This window comes from Macaca nemestrina, chromosome 1 (genome assembly GCF_043159975.1).
Source record: "Macaca nemestrina isolate mMacNem1 chromosome 1, mMacNem.hap1, whole genome shotgun sequence".
NCBI lineage: Eukaryota > Metazoa > Chordata > Mammalia > Primates > Cercopithecidae > Macaca > Macaca nemestrina.
The window spans coordinates 13,730,613-13,748,144 of NC_092125.1; the positions used below are offsets into that span (position 1 = coordinate 13,730,613).

The 17,532-nt window shown below is 44.6% G+C and overlaps 1 protein-coding gene across 3 annotated transcripts in view; it reads right to left on the reverse strand.

The window, feature by feature from the left end:
* LOC105474604 (tubulin folding cofactor E) overlaps positions 1-17,532 on the reverse strand; it is a 69,363-nt gene that overhangs the window by 3,306 nt on the left and 48,525 nt on the right. For 2 of the 3 annotated variants that reach the window (XM_011729402.3, XM_011729401.3), the window contains exons 5-14: positions 16,784-16,883; positions 14,774-14,873; positions 11,702-11,778; positions 10,161-10,256; positions 9,552-9,616; positions 9,390-9,454; positions 8,537-8,689; positions 7,096-7,249; positions 4,153-4,221; positions 3,023-3,082 (exon numbers count right to left, since the gene is read on the reverse strand). In XM_011729402.3, coding sequence (XP_011727704.1) covers positions 3,023-3,082; positions 4,153-4,221; positions 7,096-7,249; positions 8,537-8,689; positions 9,390-9,454; positions 9,552-9,616; positions 10,161-10,256; positions 11,702-11,778; positions 14,774-14,873; positions 16,784-16,883 — 939 coding nt within the window. Of the gene's footprint in view, positions 1-1,059; positions 1,176-3,022; positions 3,083-4,152; positions 4,222-7,095; positions 7,250-8,536; positions 8,690-9,389; positions 9,455-9,551; positions 9,617-10,160; positions 10,257-11,701; positions 11,779-14,773; positions 14,874-16,783; positions 16,884-17,532 lie in introns of all 3 variants that reach the window. The other variant, XM_011729404.3, reaches the window with a different exon arrangement.

Genomic DNA, 17,532 nt, shown 5'->3' on the forward strand with positions numbered 1-17,532 from the left:
AGTGGACAGCGCAGCTCTAGACCTGCTTCATTCTCCACAGTGACACATGTGCCTTGTGTGCTGTGTGGTTCTACCAGAGCTTATTCACCATTCCCCCACTGGCAAGTATTTAGATTCTTCTTATCTTCACCATCACAAATGCTGCAAGACACAATGCTTGGTCAGAGCATACGTGTATTTTTAACTTTGTACAGTAATTCCCACATGACTTTACAAAAACGGTATACTGCTTTTTCATGCCAGCCAGTATTATTTTAATTTTGCTAATCTAATGGATTAAAAAAATGGTATTGCTTTTTTTTTTTTCATTTTAGATAGGGTCTCACTCTGTCACCCAGGCCAGATTGCAGTGGCTCAATCACAGCTCACTGCAGCCTCAACTTCCCGGGCTCAAGCCATCCTCCCACCTCAGCTGCCCAAGTAGCTGGGACTACAGGCTTGCACCACCACACCCAGCTAATTTTTGTATTTATTTATTTTTGTAGAGATGGGGTTTCACCATGTTGCTCAGGTTGGTCTCAAACTCCTGGGCTCAAGCAATTTGCCCACCTTGGCCTCCCAAAGTGCCAGGATTACAGGTGTGAGCCACCATGCCTGGCTATTACTTTTCTTTTTAGAAGACGTTTACCTATGGTAGTGGTTAAATATTCGCAGCATGTGGCATAAGAATTAGTATTAAGAACCTTTGTATGAACGAGTGAGTGAGTGCACATTTGAGGAACAGAAAAGCAAATTAAAAAGGGGGAAAAAAGAACGCTCACAATCTGCTGGCTTACTGCTGAGTTTATAGAATACAGGACTCAGACTCTGAATGTTGAAAATAGTAATTCTTACATATAATTTCTATGGATAGTCGAATCTCTGCAGCTCTACCCGAAGATTAATAAAAACAGCATGAATGCAGTGGGTGTCCCCAAAATGGCTAACTGAATCTCAGAAGACCTGGGATACCAGTCAGGTGTACAGTGTGGAAGTAGAGAAGGGTAAGGTGGCACTGTCACCCCCAGCCAAGGGCTGCATTCAGGCATATGCCCAGATGACAGGACTTGACAGGTCTACCTCAGTGCCTTCCAGAGGAAGACTGCAGAGGAAAGCTTAACGAAGCAGGTCTGATGACAATATTCTTGAGCAAATACTCCATAGTGGTGACATTCCCATTAATTGATTTGACGTATCTGCAAAGGCAAAAGGAAACACGCAAAGACATCGAAGGCCAAAAACACAGAAAGTCCTGGCCCTCCAGGCACGGTGGCTCACACCTATAATCCCAGCACTTTGGGAGGTGATGATAGGAGAACAGCTTGAGCTCAGGAGTTTGAGGCCAGCCTTAACAACATAGCGAGGCTTCATCTCTACTAAAAATCAAAAAACTAGCAGGGTGTGGTGGTTCGTGCCTATAGTCCCAGCTACTCAGGAGGCGGAGATGGGAGGATCACTTGATGATCAAGGTGATGGAGCCTGCAGTGAGCCGAGATGGCACCACTGCACTCCAGCCTGAGTGACAACCAGACCCCGTCTGAAAAACGATAAAAAAATAAAACAGTCCTGGCCCTCTTTGACTAGTCTGTGTCCACCAGGGCCTTTACTGGCAGTATTTAAGTTTGAAAACAGAATAATGAAGGGGGAAATCACTAATTCTAATCCATTATATAGCAGTAGCCAAATTACGTATTACAGGAGTAGAAACTAGATTGTGAATAAATAAAAATGGAGACGTTCTGGTAAATTAACACTAAATGGATGGTTATCAATCAGAAAGCTACTTCTCTGAACACAACTAAAGCCTTCTTTATATAAGCAACACCATGATAAGCTTGCTTTATCTGATAGAAACTAATTTAAAAATCAATGGGAATTCACTGCACTGACGGGCAAACAAACCCAGTGTACTAGAGTCATTAAGCTGATGTGTATTTCATTTATTTAAATCCTCACTGCTCTAAATTTACCGTTTATATTTTAGCAGTTAGCTATGAGTCAAGTTTAATCTTGAGAATTCACAGTATCATGGCAAACTCAAAAATAGACTATAATTTCATTTTTATTTTGAGTGAAAGTTTAAGGTAAGTTATGTTGATCTAATTTATTGACACAAGCATATTTATTTTCCAAATAAAAGTAATTCAGTTCCAGTAGCACTTTTTTTTTTTTTTTTTTTAAGTTCTAAGGTAGTTTTCCCAAAACCATTTCAGGGTGTCCATTAAAAGAGCATCTACAGATTGTTTTTGCAGGGACTCCTGATCCATCAGGAGCAGAAGTAGAAAGTAAGCAAAGTCACAAACCTCCCATAAGAATTCAGTTCACCAGGACACAGCTCCTCTCTTATGAAGGGATGAGAAGCAGACCCCAAACCCAGTGTCACAGTCTCCCTGGAAACAGCAACAGGCTTGGGGAATGCTTCTGAAAGTCTATGCCATTCAAGATCTCAGGCTTTTGGTTAAAAATACAATTTAGGCCAACTGCAGTGGCTCATGCCTATAACCCCATCACTTTGGGAGGCTGAGGCAGACGGATGGCTTTGAGCTCAGGAATTCGAGACCAGCCTGGGCACCGTGGTGAAACCCATCTCTACAAAAAATACAAAAATTAGCCGGGCGTTGGTGGCTCGCACCTGTAGTCCCAGCTACATGGAGGCCAAGGCTGGAGAAATGCTTGAGCCTAGGAAGCAGAGGCTGCTGTGGGCTGAGATGGTGCCACTGCACTCCAACCTGGGTGACAGAGGCCCTGTCTCAAAATAAAATTGTGTGTGTGTGTGTGTGTGTGTGTGTAATTATATGCAGGGGCTTCCAATTTTAACAAAACTGCTTTCAGCTGATAAAGTTATGGGAGACCTGAACTTTTGGGGGCATGGGGGAGTGACATTAGCATGATTGATTGTATTTTAGAATATAAAAGACTAATGAAAACCTCTAAGCTCTGAGGTCCACACTTTGAGACATGAGTTAAAGGTTTTAATTTTAGCTGACTCATACCTAGGCCGATGATTCAGAGTTTAAGGAAAAGATAGGCTCATTTTTCTTACCCGGCAGTTGTTTCTCTAGGACTTTCTGATCAAGTTGATCAGGGTATTTTATCTTCAGTGCTTTAAGAGAAACAAAGAAAAAGACTAATTGATATCTACTATTATATGGATTTAAATTATCCACACACATCAACAGATGGCCAAATGATAGAGCTATGCAGTGCAAACTGGCAGGTCTAATCAATGTTTAAAATCCTTCCATGAATTGCTAACAACAACAAAAATAGCTGGACGCCACTTTCCCTTTTCCCTTAGTGCTTCTTTCCTGATCCCTTTCCCTGCTTAGTGCTTCTTTCCTGATCCCTTTCCCTGCTTAGTGCTTCTTTCCTGATCCCTTTCCCTGCTTAGTGCTTCTTTCCTGATCCCTTTCCCTGCTTAGTGCTTCTTTCCTGATCCCTTTCCCTGCTTAGTGCTTCTTTCCTGACAGCTTGGACAGGTTTTCAAGTCATAAATTCACAAATCACAATTTGGTTCACAACTCCATTACCTCCCACATTTATAACACTATTAAATGAGTTTAAAACAGGAGTTGCAAAAATGTATAAGAATTTAGATATGTTTTAAAGAATTCATTTCTTTGGGTGTGGTGGCTCACGCCTCTAATCCCAGCATTTTGGGAGGCCAAGGCAGGTGGATCTCCTGAGGTCAGGAGTTCGAAACCAGTCTAGACAACATGGTTAAACCCCGTCTCTACTAAAAATACAAAATGAGCTGGGCATGGTGGCGCATGCCTGTAATCCCAGCTACCTGGGAGGCTGAGGCAGGAGAATCACTTGAACCCAGGAGGTGGAGGCTACCGTGAGCCGAGATCGAAACTCCATCTCAATTTAAAAAAAAGAAAAGTTAGCTGGGCGTGGTGGTGTATGCCCATAGTCCCAGTTACTCCAGAGGCTGAGGCGGGAGAATCACTTAGAACCTGGGAGGCAGAGGTTGCAATGAGCTGAGATCACGCCACTGCACTCCAGCCTGGGGGACAGAGGGAGACTGTCTCAAAAAAAAAAAAAAATTCATTTAAAACTCAAAGCATTTACTTAAGTACTTAAGAGATACACACTTAAAAGAAACACACTATCTGTTTTGGCACCTAAGGACTCAAATACAAATAAACTATTTGAATCTGAGAGTCTTACTTAGTAGCTGGTTTTTGAGCATAAATGGTTGTTGTGTTTTGAGTTCCCAATCTTCAGGTGCACCATATTCTGTTTAAGAAATCAAAGGAGATGAATGATAAACCAAAGGCCACTATAAGGAAAAAAAAAAAAAAAAGCATAGGTAAGTATCCAGACAGCCTGTGCCTTTCCCAGGACACATGGAGCTGCCTTTATTCAGTGTGATTTTTAGGAGTGATGGACAACAACCACTCCTAAGGGCACAATCGTCTGTCTACCCAGAGCTGCAGACTCTGTAACTTACCTGGCTCATTGTTAACGACCAGTGAAACTCAACAGAAGACAATACATGAAAAGCAGCGTGTTGACACGTGTATTACATCATTGTTCCTCAGGTGTCCTCACTCAAACTAGCAAGAGAAGACTGCCCTCAAATACTTCAAATGTTTTCCCCAAGTGTCACCTTTGGTAATAGTTCTTTCTGCGCTGAGAGAAACCTGGTGCCACCTGAGACACAATCCACAAGACACCTTCCCCAAGTTTCAACCAGACCGTGCAGTGCCAGGCTGGGCGCTCAGTACCACACTGCAAAGCAGTTCCTCGGCCGGGACCACGGCCTCCACAGAAGAGGAAAGCAGAATTTTTTCCTGCTCTATGCCAAACAGTGACAGAATTTCTCTAAATCCCCCTGTATCTGTGCTTTTGTCTTCTAGCATTCTGAGCAGTGAATACTCAACAATACCTGGCCAGCTGCTTCAGAATCTTCCCTTGCCCACCCCCAAGTGATTTAGAATTCAAGGAGCGGAGCGTGGCCAGGAAATTGGGCCGGCTAATGGAGTCATTTGAAAGTGATTCCTCCAGGCTGCTTTTCTTCCTTAAAGACACTGTTCAAGCCTAAAGCGTTTATGCAGTGAGCTGCTTGCATTAAGAAATATAAAAAAGGAAAATCACATAAAAGCGAAATGTGGAATAATAATGAAGGCAAAACAAAATGGAAAGTACATCAGGGACAAAGACTCATGAATTCTTAGCTTCAAAGCCTGAAGAACCAGGCTGGAGGATTTAACGAACCACTGTGCATGCCAAGTGCCAGCCTTGGTAGTGAGCCCTGGGGATGAGAGCTTACTGCAGAACTACACTCTCATGCGAACTTTCCTGTTCACTAGAACTACCTGTGGGGCTATAAAAAAAACGGATGCCGGCCGGGCACAGTGGCTCTCGTCTGTAATCCCAGCACTTTGGGAGGCCAAGGCGGGCAGATCACCTGAGGTCAGGAGTTTCTGAGACCAGCCTGGCCAACCTGGTGAAACCCCATCTCTACTAAAAATACAAAAAAATTAGCCAGGCGTCGTAGCAGACGCCTGTAATCCCAGCTCCTCAGGAGGCTGAAGCAGGAGAATCGCTTAAACCCAGCAGGTAGAGGTTGCAGTGAGCCGAGATCGCGCCATTTCACTCCAGTCTGGACAACAGGAGTGAAACTCTGCCTCAAAAAAAAAAAAAAAAAAAAAATAGGGATGCCTCAGAGATAAACTGGAGTGCTTCCTACCCTTTCTACAGTGGAGCATGGTGCACCACCTGAAACCTAGTGAACATGTGCAAAGAGAAGAACCTATATTTAAGAAGTGCTTTCCTGGCCAGGCGCGGTGGCTCACCCCTGTAATCCCAGTGCTTAGGGAGGCCGAAGTGGGCGGATCACGAGGTCAGGAGATCGAGACCATCCTGGCTAACATGGTGAAACCCCATCTCTACTAAAAATACAAAAAATTAGCTGGGTGTGGTGGTGGGTGCCTGTAGTCCCAGCTACTCGGGAGGCTGACGCAGGAGAATGGCGTGAACCCGGGAGGTGGAGCTTGCAGTGAGCCAAGATCATGCCACTACACTCCAGCCTGGGCGACAGAGCGAGCCTCCTTCTCAAAAAAAAAAAAAAAGAAGTGCTTTCCCGGCTGGGCGTGGTGGCTCATGCCTGTAATCCCAGCACTTTGGGAGGCTGAGGCAGGCAGATCACAAAGTCAGGAGTTCAAGGCCAGCCTGGCTAGCATGATGAAACCCCATCTCTACTAAAAATACAAAAAAAATTAGCCAGGCATGGTGGCGCATGCCTGTAATCCCAGCTTCTCAGGAGGCTGAGGCAGGATAATTGCTTGAACCTGGGAGGCGGAGGTTGCAGTGAGCCAATACTGCACCACTGTACTCCAGCCTGGGCAACAGAGCGAAACTCCGTCTCAAAAAAATATATACAAAAATTAGGCATAGTGGTGCGCACCTGTAGTCCCAGCCACTCTGGAAGCTGAGGCAGGAGAATCACTTGAACCCAGGAGGTGGAGGTTGCAATGAGCTGAGATTGTGCCACTGCATTCCAGCCTGGGTGACAGAGCAAGACCCTGTCTCAAGAAAAGAAAAAAAAAAGAAAAAGAAGTGCTTTCCTGCCGGGCATGGTGTCTCACACCTATAATCCCAGCACTTGGAGAAGCTGAGGTGGGTGGATCACTTGAGGTCAGGAGTTCGAGACCAGCCTGGCCAATATGGTGAAACCCCATCTCTACTAACAATACAAAAATTAGCTGGGCGTGGTAGCGGGCGCCTCTAATCCCAGCTACGCGGGAGGCTAAGACAGGAGAATAACTTGAACCCGGGAGGCAGAGGTTGCAGTGAGATCACTCCAGCCTGGGCGACAGAGCAACACTCCATCTCTTAAAAATAAAAAAATTGCGTTCCCTTCCCCAAATGCAACTCTCTCCGTTTCAGGAACATACACAGTCTCCTAGGTTCCTCCTGCTGAGAGACACTGCTCTTGCCCTGCTGCCCTCGCCCCAGGAAAGTACCTATAGTCCATTCAGATGAACAGAAAAAGCCCAGGAAAGGAAGGGCAAAAGCAACACTGAGAACCTCTTTTGATACCCAAGGGAACACTTTGTTCCAGCGGGAAATCCGCCCCCTGCAGGCCACCAGCGTATACGCACGTACTCAGGCAGAGGAACTGGTATCTAGGATGGGCTCTGAGGAATTCTTCGCTGAGTCTGTTTTTGTCCGGATCCTGATGTCCACCAGCCTGTTTCCACTCATTTCCAAAAGCTTTTCGATAGTCAAGCTCAGCTGTCCGCCTCTCCTTGGGGAGAATCTATGTTGGTGTGACATAAAAACAAATCTGTTAGAAAGACTTTTTCTAACAAGTCCTTTGCGTTTTGCACTTTGTCCTTCCTCCACAGCACATGCAGAGAATAATCACATTGAGAGGGACAAGATATAGTTTTCACTCTTCTTTTTAACACTGACAGAACTCAGGGGTTTATTAGAAAAGAAAAAAGAATTTGTTTTACACTTTTTTTAAAAATTTGAGATGGAGTCTCGCTCTGTTGCCCAGGCTAGAGTACAGTGGTGTGATCTCAGCTCACTGCAACTTCCGCCTCCCTCTCCTGCCTCAGCCTCTGGAGTAGCTGGGATTACAGGCGCCCGCCACCACGCCCGGCTAATTTTTTTGTATTTTTAGTAGAGACAGGGTTTCACCGTGTTAGCCAGATGGTCTCGGTCTCCTGACCTCATGATCCACCAACCATGGCCTCCCAAAGTGCTGGGATTACAGGCGTGAGCCACCATGCCTGGCCTACGCTTTTAATTCATGAGAGTACTTGCACGTAGGCCAGTTTCAGGACTATGCCAGGTACCTTGGGTCACCTCCTCGAGGTATGCCTGGAGGCGCCTGCCCTGGTGGAGCTGACTGACTCCCAGTGAATGCACAAAAGTGCTGGCAAGGACAAGGCATGGGCTTCCCACTTTTATGGGGAAGAGTAGCTGAGAAGGACAAGAGAAAGCAGCTCTGTGGTTCGGTTCTTTCTGCCTACATTCCCTGAAAACATGGAGAAGCTGCCTGGGATTCCTCAAATGGAGAAGCTGCCTGGGATTCCTCAAACAACGCGCACTGATGTCGCTGCTCTCTCCTGAGGAGCTGGAAAAGAACCGTTATTATGAAACTGCACAAGGCTGATCTTTTACCATTCCGAGGAAAGCTACATCTCACCTCCTTTACAATATTCAAAAACAATTTCTTTTTACTTTTTTTTTTTAATTAAGACATGGTCTCACTCCACTGCCCAGGCTGGAGTGCAGTGGCATGTTCATGGCTCACTGCAGCCTTGGCCTCCCGGGCTCAGATGGTTCTTCCACCCCAGCCTCCTGAGCAGCTGGGACTACAGGCACTTACAGGCGTGTAACACCACGCAGCGAATTTTTGTATTTTTTGTAGAGATGGGGTTTCACCAGGTTGCTCAGGCTGGTCTCGAACTCCTGGACTCCAACGATCAGCCTGCCTCAGCCTCCCAAAGTGCTGGGATTACAGGCGTGAGCCATGGCGCGTGGCCTAAAATCATTTCTAGTCTAAAAAATAGCTAGTCACGACGCCAGTGCTCACCTCACATTTGTTCAGGGTCTTCAGCTGGCCAATGCTGGCGATAATGAGCTGCCGCGTCATGTTTGCTTCTTTGTCCTCCTTGGTCAGGGGGTTTCTTAGGCAGGACAAAGCCCGTAGACTTGGTAACTTGTCTAGCTCATTGAAAAATGACCACTGAAACACAGCAAAAGGAAATAAATGAAAAGCAGTATGTTTCGTGCTACTTTTGCAGAAGTTTGAACCAGCGACAGGAAAGCAAGTCCCTACTTCTAATCTGAGGCAGGGAATTTCATCATGCACCAAGCAACCCCCTCTAGAAAGATCACATACTTTCACTCTTTTTTTTTGAGACGGAGTTTCGCTCGTTTCCCAGGCTGGAGGGCAATGGTGCAATCTTGGCTCATCGCAGCCTCTGCCTCCGAGTTCAGGCGATTCTCCTGCCTCAGCCTCCCAAGTAGCTGGCATTAACAAGCATGTGCCGCCAAGCCCAGCTAATTTTGTTTTTTGTTTTTTGTTTTTTTTAGTAGAGATGGGGTTTCACCATGTTAGTCAGGCTGGTCTCGAACTCCCAACCTCAGGGGATCCGCCCACCTCGGCCTCCCAAAGTGCTGGGAATATAGGCGTGAGCCACCACGCCCAGCCACTTTTACTCTATTAATGTGCCATTTGAGTGTGAAGTCCACTTAGGTGTGAAGTGAACTAATTTCTTTCTTAATATTTTTGGCTTCATATGAGGAGTTCCACGCTGAGGCGGCATTTCTCTTTTGATTTAGGTTTTTTTTTTTTTACTTTTTGGTAGAAGGAACCTCCGAACTCTGCCGTGACAATGGAAAGAGGCAACAGTGTGCTGGGCATACTCCGAAGCAGCTCTTACTTGTGATATCTGATTGTCATTTACTACAAGGTACTGCAAGGACGGGAACATGGAGGTTTTGCACCCTATAAAAAGAGGAATGAAGTTACACAGTAGAAGTGAAAGAAGTAGCTAAAGTATAGTATGGGGGGGGTGGGATGGAACTTTACTAATCTTATATACCAATTCCAGCATCCGGAAAATGTATAGAAGAAATTCCAACGTCAGAGAGGATTAATTGTTCTAACCTAAAAATCAAAATGTAAAATTTGATTACACAGAACAATCTAAAATGCTATAGGGTATCAACCAGACTCGGTTTGTAAATTTTTTTCTACACCCTAGGTTTTTAATCCCATGTAAAATACTTAGAAACCATGAAGTCCAACTTAGGACATGCAAAGTGAACTCTTTATCCTATATTCTAATGACTCTATAGTCACCTAATGGTTCTTGAGTACCTACTGCTATGTCAGGTGCTAAACACATCTCAGAGGAAAGAGACACGGTCTACTGCCCGGAGTTTAACGAGTGAAGACTATCGGCATTATCGACAGGGTCAAACTATTCATTCTTCAAATTATCTGGTACAGACATAGTCCACATTATACAGCGTTCACAAGTACATTTTCTAAATGAATTCAAATGAAAATTTTCCAAAGGGAATTACTCAATTTAGAAATTCCATCATTGTTACCACGTTTCTACTGAGAAAGCATACGTAGTATATAAAAACTGCTTCACTAAGAACTGACTGAACACTGTTGTATCAGGCATTTAGAGGCAAATTACCTGGGCAGGTGGGCTATCAGATACAGCTGATTTTCATCAATTAATTGATTAGAGGAAAGGTCTAATAACTTGACTGTCTGGAGAACATCTGTTGGCCTGTATGGAAAATAAAATTTTTTCACCGTGAATTTCTCTTTTGTTTTCAAAGATACAGCCTTAAAATGCCTGCATTTGATGCGATGGAGGGTTGGGGGTAAAAAGCAAGTGGATATGACTATAAAAGGGCAACCTGAGGGGTGCCTCTGGCAATGCACAAATTCCTGCCGGTGTCAATGTCCCACCTAGCCTGTGATCCTATTTCATAGTTTTGCAACTTGTTACCAATGGGGGAACCTGGGTCATGGGTACAAGTGATATCTGTGTATCATTTCTTATAAAACTTGATGTGAATCTATGATTATCTCAAAATTAAAAAATTTAATTTAAAAAACCTGCAGGCCAGGCACGGTGGCTCACGCCTGTAATCCCAGCACTTTGGCAGGCCGAGGTGGGCAGATCACCTGAGATCAGGAGTTCAAGACCAGCCTGGCCAACATGGTGAAACCCCGTCTCTACTAAAAATACAAAAATTAGCCAGGCATGGTGGGCCGTGCCTGTAGTCCCAGCTACACAGGAGGCTGAGGCAGGAGAATCACTTGAACCAGGGAGGCGGAGGTTGCAGTGAGCCGAGACGGCGCCACTGCACTCTAGCTGGGCAACAAGAATGAAACTCTATTGCAAAAAAAAAAACACACCTGCATTTGCCTACATAATGAAACCCTTCTGTACACGAAAGTCTTTAAGATTCTGAATCCCTTAATTCAGAATCTGTTGTAAATTTTCTCCCACAATTAGGTTAATTTTACATAGTAATTTAATATTATTAATAAAAAAAGGGAGATGAGGCAACAATATATTTCAGAGAACAAGGTTTTACATGTACTTTGGTACAATGACCTGAAACAGATGATGCTAATGAAAAATACATTATTTAATCCTTACAGCATATCCTACAGAACTTCCATTTAGAAATAGCAAATTGGCTGGGCACAGTGGCTCACGAGGTCAGGGGTTCAAGACCAGCCTGGCCAAGATGGTGAATCCCCGTGTCTACTAAAAATAAAGAAAATTAGCCAGGCGTGGTGGCAGGCACCTATAATCCCAGCTACTCAGGAGGCTGGGGCAGGAGAATCGCTTGAACTCAGGAGGCGGAGGTTACAGTGAGCCGTGATCACCACTGTACTCCAGCCTGGGTGACAGAGTGAGACTCCGTCTCAAAAAAAATAAAAAAAGAAAAGAAAAGAAACAGCAAGCAGCAAGTTAATACACTGATGCAAAACTAAGATAACTCATGTCTTCACAAATACTTAATTCTGATGAGTTTCCTTTGATTAGAACCAATTAGTCAAATTCTAATTTGCGAAGGCAATGAATAATAAGCATTTTTCCTAATTCTTGTTTACAAATCCTTCTAAAAATTAAGGTGAGATATAATTGAGACCATTTGTTTACTCAGAATGATGACTAATGGGGATAGATGCATTTAAGTAAGCCCTAGTTACCTTTCGGAAATGACAATATTGTTAGACTCCAGGTAGAGTTCCTCCAGGCCCGGGCACCACGCGGCACACCGCAGCACCTGGAAGAGAAACTCGGCTCAGGCTCAGGTGGCCTCTGTTGGCTGTTTCTTCCCGGGTGTTCATAGGAACCACCACGAGGATTCAGCTCAGTTACTGTTTCAGCAAACAAGTGCCTCACCGACAGTTCATAAGACTGTTTCAGGCCTGGAATGGTGGTGGGGGGGTGATAAATAAAATGTTAAAGGAGTGCATTTTAATGCTGTGGGAGCACATACTGTGGGCACTCTGAGGCCTCGGAGGTAGGTGTCAATGCATGGTTTAGGTAAGGCAGCTACGAGGTGGAACAGGAGATACTAACCGCATGTATTAGTATTTGATAGAATTTGCTTAACCAAAAGAAGTAAGTTGATGTTAAACACCTTTCCTCAATTCTAAATGCCAATCTGGGTTTGTAAAGGATATGCTAATTTTTCATATCCTTTCATAAATTTCTCAACAGTTATTTCTTCTTTCATTATTTTTTAATTATACATTTTTTTAAGTTTTCATTATATATTTACAACAAATATCCTACATCCATGATTCTCTCCAGTCAAAAGTTCTTTGAGGTCAGGCACAGTGGCTCATGCCTGTAATCCCAGCACTTTGGGAGGCCGAGGCAGGTGGATCACTTGAGGTCAGGAGGTGGAGACCAGCCTGGCCAACAGGATGAAAGCCCATTACTTCTAAAAATACAAAAATGGCCGGGTATGGTTGCACACACCTGTAATCCCAGCACTTTGGGAGGCTGAGGCAGGAGAATCATTTTGGCCCATGAGGCGGAGGTTGCAGTGAGTCAATATCACACCACTGCACTCCAGCCTGGGCAACAGAGCAAGACTCCATCTCAAAAACAAAATAGTTGAGATAACACCCTTGGCCATGGCCAGAGAATGGAATCATCTGACTCACCCATCCCGCAAACTGTCCTGCAGATAGCACAGGTTTTAAACTAGCTGTTAAACCTGCCCGTGACCTTGTTGGCCTTGGCCACATTCATCCACATGGATATATGGTCCTTGGCACTGATGACGCAGTTGCTGGTGGAGAATTTCTGCCCCATGCACAGGTCCACGAACTTGCTGGCATCTTTCTGCATGTCAAGAACCGTGCCTGCTGCTACCACACTGCACATGAGCCTAATTTTTTTTTACAAAAAAAAAATTTTACAAAAAATTTTTTACAAAAAATTATTATATATTATTATATATAATTATGTGATAATTACATAATTTTATAATATTACATAATTATATATAATAATATATAATATTACATAATTATATATAATAATATATATAGCATCTACAGGATCTCTCGATGTTGCCTAGGTGGGTCTTGAACTCCTGGCCTCAAGCGGTTCTCCTGCCTGGGCCTCCCAAAGTGCTGGCTGGAATTACAGGTGAGAGCCCCCATGCCCAGCCTCACCAACTATTTCTAAATTTTCTCACTGGAACTTTACTGTCATCTCTACCACCTGAATTTCTGTGTGCCCTTCCTAGTTTATTTGGAGGGTGAGGTGGGTCTTGCTCTGTCGCCCAGGCTGGAGTACAAAGGTGCGGTCCTAGCTCACTGCAGCTTCAAACTCCTCGGCTCAAGTGATTCTCCCACCTTAGCCTCCCAAAGCGCTGGGACTGCAGGTGTCAGCCCCAGTGCCTGGCCCCTTCTTGTCTTCCAGCTGCATCTACACTGGAGAGGAAGTAAGCACCTCACAGAGGAGGGGCCCTAGGAAAGAGGCTCCGTGGGCATATTAAGGGCACAAGGGACCCACCTGTCTCTCACTGAGCAGCCTCTGTGGCACTTCCTGGGTGAACATAGCTGGGAATGTATTTCTACACCCTTGGTTTGAAAGTGGAATGCCCGAACCGGGTGCGGAGGCTCACGCCTATAATCCCAGCACTTTGGGAGGCCGAGGCGGACAGATCATTTGAGGAGTTCAAGACCATCCTGGCCAACATGGTGAAACCCCGTCCCTACTAAAAATACAAAAATAAGCTGGGCATGGTGGCAGGCGCCTGTAATCCCAGCTACTTGGGAGGCTGAGGCAGGAGAATCGCTTGAACCCGGGAGGCGGAGGTTGCAGTGAACCGAGATTGCGCCACTGTACTCCAGCTTGGGCAACAGAGCGAAGACTCTGTTTCAAGAAAAATAAATGAATAAAAATGAAAGTGGGCTGGGCACCGTGGCTCTGGCCTGTAATCACAGCCCTTTGGGAGGCCGAGGTGGGCAGATCACCTGAGGTCAGGAGTTCGAGACCAATCTGACCAACATGGAGAAACCCAGTCTCTACTAAAAATACAAAATTAGCTGGGCCTGGTGGTGCATGCCTGTCATCCCAGCTACTCGGGAGGCTTGAGGCGGGAGAATCACTTGAACCTGGGTGGTGGAGGTTGCAGTGAGCCAAGATCGCGTCACTGCACTCCAGCCTGAGCAACAAGAGCAAAACCCCGTCTCAAAAAAAAAAAAAAAAAAAAAAACAGACAGTGGCATGCTCTGGGTGTGTGAAGTCAGCACACCTCAGAGGAAGTTGTACTGCCAGACATAAGTCCCAAACGCTGCTGTGCTGAGGACCCACAAGTCTACTTTTGAGCCCAGCTGTATAAAATGAACCGTGGCTTCCAAAAGCCGAACTTCTAACAAGAAAAGGATGTGAGAACCTTTCTGCTGCTTGGCTTCTGTTCTAAAAAAAAAAAACTTACAGGAAAACTCAGGGAACTATCAATAGCTAACACGACGCTCAGCACATCCTCGGTGCATACCACAACGGAGCGCCACTGTTTATAAAGGCCCCAGAACAAGTCCAAGTGAGCTGAGAGAGGACACGGATTCCTAGATGCAAAACTCAACTACGATGCGCTTTTAACTCGATTTTGCAAGGCACTTTAAAGAATCTTGTTATCTATTAATAGATATTGGGATGATTTAAACGAAGCCACAGTTATACTTCAATTCCCTACTAAATCAAACATTTTTAATTGCTTATTAATGTGTAATAAACCAAAGAAATATGATTACCTCAGCCCACGTTATTCCTGTTTGATTGAGGACTAAAACCTTCAGTGCAGAAAACGTTCCAGTTAATGCTGAACCGGAGGGAAATTTTAGTTTATTTTCACTGTGTAGAAAAAGAAGATACAATATACTTATTTCTATACAGTAAACCCAACTGAAATAGTCGTTGAAAGCAACAACTTGGGTTTTAATCTAAGGGGTTTGATTTGTTTCAATCTTAAAATGGAAATCACTTTTTTAATGATTCAAGTGAATCAAGACTACCTAATTTTTAACATTTACAATTTACAACTTTTTGGGATCAGCTGTGTAAAGATGCTTTCACAGGATTAGGGCAGCCGTATGCGGCTGCAGGCTTCCTAAACCCGAAACTCAGGCATTTGCAAGGTGAGCTTCCAGCTTCACAAGACATGGCTCTGGACAGTGCAAAGCAAAGTCCCGTTCTCCAGTCTTACTGATACACTGAATCGTGGGCTAGCATTTTGCTTCTCTAAACATAGAGTCTGCCCTTTGGCTAGGAGGATGGATGAAATTATTGTCCCTTAAATTCTTTCTCAAAACTCTATTCAATCCTGACAGTCACTTTGAAAGAAGATATATTAAAAAACACAAGCCCATCGAAGATGAGACACCATGGGTTGAGTTACCCCTATTTGCTCTATTTGGGAGCACAATTCATTCAGGCCTACCTGCTATACTGTACACTCACCTGTCTATGCAAAAATGGTTTAAGAATGAAAGGGGAAACCTGTGCCGGGCGTGGAAGCTCACGCCTATAATCCCAGCACTTTGGGAGGCCAAGGCAGATGGATCACCTGAGGTCAGGAGTTCAAGACTAGCCTGGTCAACATGATGAAACCCCGTCTCTACTAAAAATACAAAAATTAGCCGGGCATGGTGGCAGGTGCCTCTAGTCCCAGCTACTTGGGAGGCTGAGGAAGGAGAATCACTTGAACCTGGGAGGCGAAGGGTGCAGTGAGCCGAGATCCTACCACTGCACTCCAGCCTGGGCAACAACAAAAAAAAAAAAAAAAAAAAAAAAAGGAGGAAGCCTGGCTAAACCCTTGGAAAGTTAGGTTCTGAGATTAAAACAAATCAAATACTCAGGAAGGCCTGGAAAACTGTGACATTAGTAAAATAGTTAGATTAACGAAAAATCCTTATCAAAACAGAATTAAACAGTATCCCAATGAAATTACTCATTCCTACAGCAATTAAATGCTAGAAGGTTTCAAATTTCAAATAAACAAGCACTTTTAATAATATCACCTCTCCTCTCCTACTCCACAATTAAATATCACCTCCCCCAACCTTCCATCTTTATGGTCAGGCTAAAAAGAAATAAGATCTTGCAGTTCAATGTCAATCTAACTCATCCCCCACCTGATAAAAGTTAAAACACATTCCTTATTCATGAATCACCTCATGTGACCGTTTGCAAGGCTATAATAATCGATGTGCCCTTAAAGTGTCCTTAAAGAGGCGGGACGTGGTGGCTCACACCTGTAATTCCAGCACTTTGAGAGGCCGAGACAGGTGGAAAACCTGAGGTCAGGAGTTCAAGATCAGCCTGGCGAACATGGCGAAACCCTGCTTCTACTAAAAATACAAAAAGTAGCCGGCAGTGGTGGTGGGCACCGATAGTCCCAGCTACTCAGGAGGGTGAAGTAGGAGAATCCCTTGAACCCAGGAAGGGGAGGTTGCAGTGAGCCGAGATTGCACCATTGCACTCCAGCCTGGGCAACAAGAGTGAGACTCCATCTCAAAAATACATGTCTGCAGCTCCATTTTACAGGCTGCTTGTGTTAGAAAGGAAAATAATTTGGGGCTGCTCTTCATTAAAAGGAATACCTTACTGAGGACTTCTATACCCTCACTATCAGCCTGAGTAATTTCTTCTTAACTCCTGCATCATCAGGTGGCAGCCTTAATCTTTCTGCCTCAGAGATGCTGTGAGGGAGCAAGGAGATGACTTTTATTGTTCATGAAAATTCGGCAACCAAGAGTTCATACCTGAGATTAAGGACTTCCAGGTGTCTGAGCTGATCAGCAATGTGGATCACTTCATCCCATGATGACAACAGGTTTTTTGACAAATCTACCCTTCTAATATCTAAAAGCACATGTTAAGAAACAGTAATTTCAAAAGATTCACAAAAGACATAAACGTAGTTACTCTTATTTCCTCAGCATGAGTGCTTTAACCTTTCATTTTATACCCTCTAGTTAACTTGAAATTTTTTCAGGAGTACATAATACTTTTTTTTTTTTTTTTTTTTTTTTTTTTGAGGCGGAGTCTCGCTCTGTCACCCAGGCTAGAGTGCAGTGGCCGGATCTCGGCTCACTGCAAGCTCCGCCTCCCGGGTTCACGCCATTCTCCTGCCTCAGCCTCCCGAGTAGCTGGGACTACAGGAGCCCGCCACCTCGCCCGGCTAGTTTTTTGTATATTTTTTAGTAGAGACGGGGTTTCACTGTGTTAGCCAGGATGGTCTCGATCTCCTGACCTCATGATCCGCCCATCTCGGCCTCCCAAAGTGCTGGGATTACAGGCTTGAGCCACCGCGCCCGGCCATAATACTTTTAAGTTATCCAAAACTTCACTGAGAAACTAAAAAGTTCATTATCCGGCCAGGCGCGATGGCTCACGCCTGTAATCCCAGCACTTTGGGATGCCAAAGTGGGGGGATCACTTGAGGTCAGGAGTTCAAGACCAGCCTGGCCCACATGGCAAAACCCTGTCTCCACTAAAAATACAGAAATTA